This window comes from Cervus elaphus, chromosome 18, assembly GCF_910594005.1.
Source record: "Cervus elaphus chromosome 18, mCerEla1.1, whole genome shotgun sequence".
In the NCBI taxonomy this organism is placed as follows: Eukaryota; Metazoa; Chordata; class Mammalia; order Artiodactyla; family Cervidae; genus Cervus; species Cervus elaphus.
In genome coordinates, this window is record NC_057832.1 from 64,104,384 (window position 1) to 64,116,089 (window position 11,706).

The 11,706-nt window shown below is 40.3% G+C and overlaps 1 protein-coding gene across 1 annotated transcript; it reads right to left on the minus strand.

The window, feature by feature from the left end:
• Positions 1–9,363: 9,363 nt before the first annotated feature.
• Positions 9,364–11,273, minus strand: LOC122674594 (E3 ubiquitin-protein ligase RNF146-B-like). The gene is given in 2 exon segments (XM_043873087.1): positions 9,364–10,688; positions 10,691–11,273. Coding segments are annotated over 2 exon segments (1,056 nt in total). The 5' UTR covers positions 11,091–11,273; the 3' UTR covers positions 9,364–10,032.
• Between the last annotated feature and the right edge of the window lie 433 nt (positions 11,274–11,706).

Below are 11,706 nucleotides of genomic sequence, written 5' to 3' on the forward strand. Positions count from 1 at the left end.
CATAAAGTAACTGTGCAGTTTTAAAAAATAATGCCTTCAGGATTACAAGAGAGATTTGCCCCTGTGAGTGAAATCCCATTTATAACCCATCAAAAAATCTGTAACCTTCAAGCAAATTCTTTGCTGTAAGCCATGAGACTGTGTCTTTCTACCTTTCAAATTGCACAGTAACACAGTACACTAAAAAGAGTGGTCGGCAAATTTGGTTAACCTGTTTTTAACTTGAAAGGGTGCTTTTTACCTCCCTGTGAAAGCCTTAATGATGAGTAAGGGTCATTGTTTGGGAAAGTTGCTTATTTCACAGAAAACAGCTAGTGTGCCTCATGTTAAACCATGAGGAGTGTATCAGAAGATCACCTTCTCTAACCATCTTTATTTAAAAGGAAACACCCAAAGACAGCAAGGCTGTGGCGTGACCTTCACGGTCATCCAAATGAGATAAAGAAGTATTCTAGGTTAAGGCAGACATATTCAATCAAAGCATGGTACTGCCACTGGTACCCAGAATAGTCAAGATGGGCTAAAGGGTTTAGAGGACAATTGATGAGACCATTGCTAATACCTAGAAACACAGAATCATCTCCCCAAAGGGAAGTTTTTGTTTCTGTTTGGGTAAGACACTTTCTATCAGGGAGTGATTAATGAGAGGCAAGATATAAAAGGTCTTACCTATTTGTCACTATTCTTAGTATTTAAGCCATAAGGCAAACATGAGTATATATATACACAAAAGTACCTATTTCTGTTTGAGGTGAGGAAGTGCCCTTCAGTCACCTAGCTTACTTTTTAGTCCAACTGACTCTTTTTTATTTCAACAAAAGAGTTCATATACATCTTGGCTCTGAAAACCCTAACAAGTCTGAAGTTACAAAACAAACAAACAAAAAAAACCCCACAAATACCCCTGCATTCTCATTATCAAATCACAAGCCTTTTAGCAGCTGGAATTCTTTGACTTGCAGCCCTTGAAAACCTCTAACTCTTCTGTTAGATTCTCCAGGGTACGCAGACATTGCCTCATTATTTTGGTTAATGGTGATTGCAAATGAACCCCTAGGTCACATAAGTACACTCACCACTGCTTTACGGAAACCATGTGGCATGTCCTCATGTAGCTAATGACATTCCCCACATGCGTGTGTGTATTTCTAAGTTATTGTAGCTGAGCAATAACTCCATTGAAGTTGTAACTGTAAATGCAAGATAAATGTTCAAATAGACTTGTCTACTGAAGTTTAGCATACTTGCAGAAAATTACAAAAATATTAAGAGTATAGGTCAATGAAAAATTAGTATTGGGAGGAGGAATACATTTGTAGGAGTTTGGGATTAACATATACACACTACTATATATAAAATAGATAAACAACAAGAACCTAGTGTATTGTATAGGGAACTCTACTCAATATTCTGTAATAACCTTTACAGGAAAAGAATCTGAAAAGGAATGGATATATAAAAATATACGTTATAAATGAATCACTTTGTCATACACCTGAAACTTATACAACATTGTAAATCAACTATACTCCAATAACAAGGCAGAGAGGTTGGTATAAATGTGATTTTGGTGAAGAGGATATGTGTAACCAAGCATGCATCTCGGTAGAGTGTTGCTACTAGTCAATGAGAAACAGATTTCTTTTGAATGCTTTAGTGCTTTTCTAAGTATAAGAAGATGCAAGAATCCAGGTTCATAAAAAATTTCTCCCGAAAATATCTTATTACCTGGGGGCCAGTTCTGTCAGTTTTCCTATAGCACAAAGTGTTTGGATTCTTCGGCAGGATTTGGGGTGAGATGGGGAAATTTTTTAATAAGAGAGGCTAGTGTTCCCAATGCAGGGGACCCGGGTTCGATCTCTGGTCAGGGTACTAGATCCTGCATGCTGCTACTAAGAGCCCACATGTGGCAACTAAGAGCCCGCAACTTAGCACCACAGCTGAGACCCAGCACAGCCAGAATAGAGAAAAAGAAATGTGAGAGGCTTATAGTAGGTGATTCAAGTTCTTCCCGGAACTTCAAAGCAGGAAGATGAAAACGACTGCCTGGACACCTTAACCATCCTAAGAACACACAAAAATACTTACTGAGTATAGTCTATAGTCTAGGATTTCTCTACAAGCTTCCTGAGCTGAAATAATCTGCCTCACTGGTTATCATTTATCTCCCTGGCTCTGTCACAACACACCTGAGTCAAGGCTTTCATTCCAGAGGCCTCACTTTTAGAAGCAAGTGACCCCAAAGCAATTTAAGAATTGTGAAGAGGAGAGGGAGAAAATTCCAAGCCTTGATAGATGAGCAAGTGGATGGAACCCAGGATGTCAAGCCTGGAAGAGACTGAAGGGATGCATTTTCAGAGCCGAGGCCTGTCTCCTGCTGGCAGTGCTTCCAAATGGCACACTGCCATTTGGAGTGTTGGGGGGGGTGAGCTTTGTCTCAGGAACCTTTGTGCTCCCCCAAACTGTCTTCTCAGAGAGAGGGTTATCCTCAGGCATAATGGACAAGGCCATTCCCTCCTGGCGAGCTCCCTCTCCCTTGAAATGTCCAGTGTTGAGGAGAGAATAATTCTTCAGACATGGATTTGGAACTGAAAGGTGGCCTGAGAAGCTAGCAAGGATGGACTTGCATATCTTAAGTCTAGTCCTCCAAGGTCTGCATCTCAAGAAGGAAAAAACTTCAGAAGTGAATCCTGGGGGAAAATGGGAGAGATCATGGTTTCTAATACATAGTGAGGTCGGCCAGAATGGAAGAAAGAAATCTTAGCAAATCTAACCAGGTCAAATAGAATTCAATTTAATGATTTCAAGTTATTTTCAAGGCCTGCAAATTCCCATATTCCCTGTTGTTATTACCAATTGGGAATTCCAAAGGAATATATAGATTTCTGGTCCGATGGCTCCTTGGTCTTTGGGGTGAATGGTGGACAGTAACAGAACAGAGACCCTAGGGTGTCAGAGAGAACCATGTGTTTTTCTCATCAGCCACTCAATTGACTTCAAGATGTCACTATGGAGACCTGTGGGACACAATTTTGAAATATAAGAAATCCAGACCTAAACTCTTTGGCAAGTAATATCTTAAATCTCATCTAAGAACTCTTACCTCCCACTTCTTGTCCTTGTTTTTCATAGCATCTGTAGCATATTTCAAGAACAGGATGAAAAAGAAACTTTTTTTTTTTTTGCCCTTTAGAAGAATCATTTCAAAACTTGTGTGGTAGATTGATGGCAGTGATTTAAATGGACAATGCACCCTCATCCACCTCATCTTTTGCTGCAAGGGTGATCCACTACTATTATCACAAGATCCTTGAGCTGTTTTATCTTAGTCATTTGTAGTGACGATAAGTTTGAACTGATCTACTCAACACTCTTCTAATGAACACATATTGCAAGGCAGCCAGCTTGGATTAGAAGTACAATCAATCCATGGAAGGGAGCAAATACAGATGGGTAAAGAAACAATCATTATAAACAATACTTATTGAAAGGTTGGTAGGTGCGAGGGCCCATTCTAGTGTTTTATTCACATGTATAATTTCATTTCATCATCACCATAGTCTAAAGGAGATAAGAGCTATCATTATCCTTCTGCTATGGAGGAGGAATCCAAGGCACAGAGAGGTCAACTGACTATTCCAAAGCCAGTTTGTAAGGGCTGCCATCTGGATGCTGTGCCCATTATTTTGTATTCATTCGCACAGCAACATAGTAATTCAATGCTCCCAATAACAGCCACTTTCTGGAGACAACCAGTTTGCTCCAATATATGCAATTCTAAATTTTCCCCAAATACCTATGCTGTCTGCCAAGCGTTTAGCCTTTTGAAAGCAGTAACAGAGCCAGGTGGGTCTGATTTGATGCAAATCTTGAGAATGAGCTCAAGGTTTCTTAATATTTCTTAGCATGCACTGATTTGTTTGACACCTTAAAACAGCACTTGCAAGTGCATCTTAAGAGTGGATCTGTTACACTACTTTTCTCTTTAAGACAAAAAGTTCACTATGTCAGCTGTGGGCTGTCATTAAGTTCAGTGTTCAATTTCTCTGAGGACAATATGTTTTTCCTGCCTTATAACATTCACTCTTCATTCCTAGTTTCCATCTTGGCGAAATTTGCACCAAATACTACCAGTCTTTTCACTCTGCCCGCCACCCCCGCTCCCACTGCCATGAGATTTTATTCCTCTCATTTTGCCCCTCCTTTTATCCATCTGACACAGCTTGGGCCAGGATAAGGGGCTCTGGCACATTTTAAATGAATTGGGACAAGTTAAAATCAAGAATCAGATTTCTGAAACAAAAAGTGGGCATAAAAAAACAGGCCATTAGGTCAGATTGCTACACTTAGGGCAAAGAGGTTTAGCTCTGAAAGAAATAGGAACTCCGCAGGTCTTAATGTTTGTAGGAACAAGGGCTCAGGTAAAACTAAATCTTATTTTTTATTGGGCTGACTGAGATTTTCTCTGAGCTGTACTGAAGTCTGAGACTCTTTCTACCCAAATTTCCTTATTTTCCTCTCTCCTTTCACAGGTGTGAGATCTACTTTGTGGTCCAAAGGCTTTTCCTGCCCACTCCTGCTCCCTCTTCCCTGCGCCTTTCACAGGCATCTCCCCAAATAAATCTCTTGCACTCCCGACTCTGTCTTGGCATTTTCTTCCTGGAAAACTCAAACTGGCACGATGTTCTAGTGTTTAGTAACCATTTAGTCAACAGTGTAAAGAACTGGTATTGCATTTTACTCATATTACATTTAGGCCTACATATAAACAAATTTTAAAACAATATGAATAAATACTGCAAACTATTTATCAGCTACCATATGCAATTGCTGTGAACTATGCTCTGGAACCACAGATTGGAACATGAGGAAAAGCAAGGACATGAGCACTCAGCACAGCTGGAAAAGGATATTTCACTGTGCAAAAATCTATTGCATTCAAGTTATCTGAGAGGAGGTACTCAACAGTTAATCTGTCTTCTCTTTACCATACATCTCTGCTACTCAAATCCTCATGCCGAGGCAGCATTGATCTCTAACGTCCACTGTAGTCAGACACAGACTTTCAGGACACTCAGATGCCATCACCCGTTGCCTAAAAGCACTTTGGGCACGAGTTGTGGAGAAGTGTTTCCCTGGGTCCTGAATAGCAGGAGTCATGAGGGTAGGTGTATGATGTTACGCGCTGTACTACATCAGGGCTGAGCTCTGGGTCCCAGTGACAGGGTATTGCGTGTTTTTAATAAACTTATGTTTTCTGTGTCTGTGAAATACAGATGTTGAAAGCACAGGGCTCAGGACAGAAAACCATCTTGCCTGGATCTAAGGATGGTGCTGACCCTTAACAATGGCATCCAAAGGATGAAAAGAGGGAGGCAGTCACAGCAGTTCCTGAGCACATACAGAGGGAGCACCTGGGAGTCCAGAGGTCCTAGCCACACTTGGCTGCACATGATCCTTGGCTTGCTCCAGCCAGTGGGCAAGCCAGGATAACAGGTACTCGGCACAAATGTTTGTTCAGGGAATACTTGCTGAATCAAAGAACCCAGCCAGTCCAACAGTTTCCTTGATATTGTGTCTTCTTCCATGTTCCTCTTAACATTTTCCTACTCTTTCAAAAACCTCCCACATACCTTCTTCCTATATGAACTCCTCGCTATTCAAGACACAGAGAAGCAACTACATCCTAATACTTAGTACAGGCTCAATTACAGTTCAATTAGACCTAAAATGAAGATCATGCTATACTCTAAAAATTCTTAAAAGTAAAATTCTATATTTATTTTGGTTTCATCATAAATATTCCACTACAAGCCAAGATGGAATAACAGGGACCATATTTATTCTCTCACCTTAAATAGGTAGAAAAAATGGAAAAATATATGAAACAACTCTTTTCACACACTGGAGAACAGGCAGAGCAGATCCATGACCTCTGAAAGAAAGGAAGTAAACAAGGTCAGCCCTACAATTGTACCACACTACCTGGAGGTAATTTCCAGGTTGCAGTACAGAAAAAAGTAAAAACAGGAACCCAAACAGACCCCAGAAGTCTTGTTGAGCCAAAAAGCAGATACTGGCCAAGGCAAGTAGAATTTTCAAGACAAATTACCAGAAAGAAGGGAGTTGCTGCGAAAGAGAGCTCTGGAACTCTACAAATACCCTCAAGTATTTGGCTGAGTTCTACTGTTCTCTTGTGTGAAAGGAAATTACCCAAGGCCAGGAAAAGACCCACTGGAAATGAGAAGGCATAACAATTCCCACTGCTCTCACAGGGCTGGTAACGGTGTCTGGTCTACAAGCCTGAATGGAAAAGTTTTTCGTACGTGGGGCACTAAGAAGAATCATCAAGAGTGTGCCACCTTAGCAGGAGGGCTAAGTTATTTCCTGACTGAAAGCAACTCTGGACTTGCCCTGACAAAGCTTAAAGGCAAGAAGTTGAAAGAATCCAACTGACTCCAAGTAACTTAACTGTGTGCCAAAACAAAATCCAGCACAATTTAAAATAATGCAGTATAACCAAACATTCAAAAATGTAAAGTTCACAATGTCCAATATCTAACCATAAATCACCATGCATGCAAAGAAGCATGAAATGTTATCTATAACCAAGAGAAATTTTTATTAAAAAACCATAGAACTAGAAATGAAGAAAATGGTGGAATTAGCAAAGATGCTGAAACAGTCTTTATAAATGTGATCTCTAACCAAGAAGATAGAGGAAAACATGACCATTATAAGGAAAGAAATGGAAGATTTTTAAATGACCTAAGTGGTGCTTTTAGAGATTAAAAAATACAATGTTTGGTTGGAAGATATACTAAATGAGATGGATAACAAGAATGATGCTGGAGAAGAAAAGATAACTAAAGTTAAAGAAATAGCAGTAAACTATCTGTGCTAGACAGAGTTCTAAAATGTTCCCAAAGAGTTTGTGTCTTGTGTATGTGCATGTAACATAATCCACAAGACAATGAATATAATGGATTCCACTCTGGTGATTGTCATATTCTAGGATACAGATGAGGCTTCCCAGGTGGCTCAGCAGTAAAAAATCTGCCTGCCAGTGCAGGAGATGCAGTTCAATCCCTGCATTGGGAAGATCCCTGGGAGTAGAAAATGGCAACCCACTCCAGTATTCTTGCCTGGGGAATCCCATGGACAGAGGGGCCTGGTGAGCTAGAGTCCCTGGGGTCATAAAGAGTCACACACGACTGAGTGACTAAGCATGAGGATACAGATGCTGTTAAAAAAAGAGAGATCATCCAAGCGGGTCTGACCCGAGGATGAGAGGCTTTGAAAGCATAGTGCTTCTCTGGATAGTCACAAAGAGGAAGTAAGGGATGAAAAGCAGCAGAAATAGCCAAAGTGCTACAGCTGGCTTGATGATGGAGAAGGCTATGTGGTAAGGAATGTGGGCAGCCTCCACTTGCAAAGACCAGCAATGGGCTGAGAAGCAGCAAGGAAATGGCAACCTCAATTCTACAGCCCCAAGAAAATAAATTTTGTCAACAACCAGTGAGCTTGAAAGAGGATGCCAGCCTCAGATGAGAGTCTCATTCCCAGTTAACACCTTGATCTCAACCATGTGAGATCTTGAGCAAAGAATCCAGACGTATACTATGCCAGACTTCTGACCTACAGAACTGTGAGTTAATAAGTCAGTATTATTTTAGGCCTCAAAGTTGGTGGTCGTTTGTTACACAGCAATAGAAAACTTATCCATGAATCAGAGATAAAAGAGATAAACATACTTGTGCACATACATAACATCAGCAACTGTAAGCAATATCAAGGAGTCCAATAAATGTATAGTTGGAGTTTCAGAAGAAAGGGGGAGGAGAGATATCTGAAGATATAATGGCCAAAATTTTTCCAAATTTGATGAAAACTATAATCCACAGATCTGAACATCTCAACAAACTCCAAGTAGAATATATATTTTAAAAAATGCCAGACAAATGTGAAACACTATGTACAGAGAACAAAGATAAGAATGAGAGAAAACTTTTCATCAGAAACCATGCAGGCCAGAAGAGTCTGGTACAATATTTTTAAAATACTGAAAGAAAACTGTCATGCTAAAATGCTTTACTCAAAGTAAACATTAGGTAAATAACAACAGAGAATTCATTGCTAGAGGACCTGTATTAAAAGAAATATGAAATAAAGTTCTTCAGGCAAAAAGAAAATGATATTGGTTGATTTTATCATAATGTATCTTCTGCTAATTGATATAAGAACCTCGAGATTCAAGTCATGAATGCACACATACACACACACACGATTTGTTTTATGTTTAGAAAGCATGAATAACATTTAGCCCAGTCATGCCAAATATACAATAACCCAAATTCTTACCATGTAAAATATACTTTCTGCTCATTAGTTTTTAAACAATGGGAGGCATACAATAGGAATTTGCTATATGACTCAGGGAACTCAAACCTGGGCTCTGCAACAACACGGGGGGTGGGGGGGATGGGGAGGCAGGTGGGAGGGAGGTTCAGGAGGGAGGGGACAGATGTACACCTATGGCTGATTCATGTTGGTGTTTGGCAGAAACCAACACAATTCTGTAAAGCAATTATCCTCCAATTAAAAAAATAAATATTAAAAAATGGGAGGCATAGAAATTAATTTACTAATTAATTTACTGAAAGAGAATATACTAGATGAACTGTAATGAACCTATAAAAACTACTATGTAGATTTTACAGGCTCAGTGCCTCCAAGTAGATCATAAAACTTGAACTGACATTAAGCACATTCTAGGAAATTATCAGCAGATATCTAACCTCACTTCATTAACAAATATTCAACATTAGCTATTATGTAAAAACAAAATAATTTATTAAACTGAAGACCATCTGCCAAATAATTATTTCAAAATTATAAAAAACTCCAATGCCATTGTTGTAAGAAGCCACTATGATAATCCCTAATGATTCCCACTAGCTAATATTCATGCCCTTGTTTACTCCCCCCTAGTCCTATGGACTGGATTTATTGGCTCACTTCTAATGAACGAAATATGGCGGAAGGGATAACATGCTACTCTGGGGATTAAATTATAAAAGAATAGCTTCTGGTTCTCTCTTTCTCTCTCTTGCCGGCCATGAAAAGCCAGTTTCCATGTCATGAGGCAGCCCCGTGGAAAAGGCCTAATGGCAAGTGACTCAGGCCTGCCGATGACCACGTGAGGGAGCTTTAGGGTGCACCCCGGCTCTACCCCCAGCTGAGCTGTTAGATGAGATCACAACCCCAGCTGACAGTTGACTGCAAACTCCTGACAGACCTGGAGGCACGCAACCATGCTATGCTCGGATTCCTGACTCACAAGAATACTTTATTTATTTATTTAATTCTAGTATTTATTAAATTATAAAGTCTGTAATCAAAAAAAAAATGTGGATCAAGAGAAACCTCTAACTACAAGGACTAGACAGCAAAGCCTATGGGAACGCCATGAAGTGTGTTACAGACAAGATTCTGAAACATAAGTTATAAGCTGTTTTCTTTACATTTCCATTTCAGTTAACTTTACTATTAAATAGTTGCTGTTATTCTATTTTAAAACCCCAAATTCACATTTGTTCTCACATTAAGCTTTCTGTTCATACTGATACCAGACTTCTTGTAGGTGCCAAATTTTAGTAATGGTTTTATGTCAATCCATGCAGAAAAATAGGAACCAATGCAGTAGTCAGATAAGGACCATTAATGCACAGATAATACACACACGCTGGCCAAAAGAACTGAAGATATTTTTAAAAAACTATAGAATAAACAGACCTCAAGAAAACTGGGTTATTACTAAACAGCTCTCAACTATTAACACCCAAGTTCCTTATATTAAATAAATTTCTCAACAGAGATGTGTTAGACATTTTAATTACAGGTCTATCCTTCCCATACCCCTTCCCACCCCAACTCCCAAAATGCACTACTAGGGATGAGTATAATGTTACGTGGGCAGAAATTTACAGATAACCATTTTCATCTTGAGCATGGATCTGAAAACTTTTTTATTTAAACTTCCGTTACTGTGCACTGTCCATCAGGCCTTCGAGATCTGACACTCACTGTTCCACCCGCTGCCACTGATCGATCAGTTCCTGACCGATCAGATACTGTCTGATTTGGATTAGGAACCAAAAGTCTCTGTTGGGTCAAGGAGTGTTGTGCAACAAGCGCAGATACATCCTCACTATCACTACTGGCATCGGATTCGGTTTCTTCAATCGAAGTGTCTGGTGCTGGTACCCTGCCTGAAGATGGCGATTCATGCTCTTCTTCTCCTCCCCCTCTATGACTCCTTTCCGCTATGCTGTCTCCACTGAGTTGTAAATGTGCAAAAGAGTCTTCCAGAGAAGTGCTTGCATCAGGGGATGGCGTGGCGGGGCTTGTTAGCTGACCATCTACTGACGTCAGGGGCCTCACAGAAGAAGACTGAACAGAAGCTCCGCTCTGAGCCGGTACACTGTCCGCTCCATCAGCAGAGCTCTCTCTCGCTAGGTTTACGGTGTTAGCATCACAGTCCAGCCTAAGTCCAGCTACTCCCTTCTTTGGTATATCTATTATATCCCGCTTGATCTTCCTGCGATGTCCATGTTCGTTTCTCCTATACTGTACCATATTTTCAAGATCGGCAACATAGAGAAACCCGGCAATTAACATTTCAGTGCTCTTTTACCTTTGGAAAACGCATCTTCCAGCTCTCTGCTAGTGCGCTCATCATACTGCCACCACCGATTTCTTCCTTCATAATACCAGGCATATTCACCATTTCCTCTACTTGCTGCTTTGAGTTCTTCTGGTGACAACAAGGTTGGCTTATCAAGGAAATCTTCGGGAATTTCTTGTCGACAGAGGGCACATCGCTTTCCAAGCCACGAAGCTCCCTTCACACATAGATAGCAGAAAACATGCTTACAAGGCAGACTGACTGGGTGAACACATGTCTGCAGACAAATGGCACATTCAGGGACAGTTAGAGAAGGTGCAGTATTAGGACAGGACTCATTTGCTTTCCTGTTCGTAGGAAGCATGTTTATAGAGTGATCAATTTCTCCACAGCCAGCCATCATTTCTATTACAGACCCCACAGATGCCTGCCACAAAAATAAAATCTCATCTTCATGAGTAATCAGCCAGTTTGCAGTATTTTCTCCTCCATTGCTGGATCATCCTGTGCTCTGTGGACACAGCCGAAGCCGCCTCGCCGTCTTTTCTCTTCGGCCTCCGAGCCCGCAGCGGCCGGGCACAAGCGCGCGCGTGCGCGCGCGCGGTCCACAAGAATACTTTAAAGTCTCTAAGGATTGGGATGATTTATTACACAACAGAAGATAACTAAGACAGTTATCAGCAGTTCCACTGTTTTACTTATAAAAAATTTCTGAAGATCCTTTCTATGTAACATATGGGGAAATCATTCTACTTGTTACTTTGTGTACAATGGTATTATCATAGATTGGTTAGCAAGTCAGCATGTGGCAAGCTATTACATGGAGATACAAAGTCAGTAATGATTAGGCACCATAATCTATTCAACTATTGTCATCAATGAGCAATGTTGTAAGAAGACAGAATTTACCAGGAACCAAAGTAACACTGGTATTATCCAACTCTTGTTACTGTTTTATAATCTTAGAGAATTATTAGGTTCTTTTAAAAGTGTTCCAGAGATATCTGTAATTGCTGATG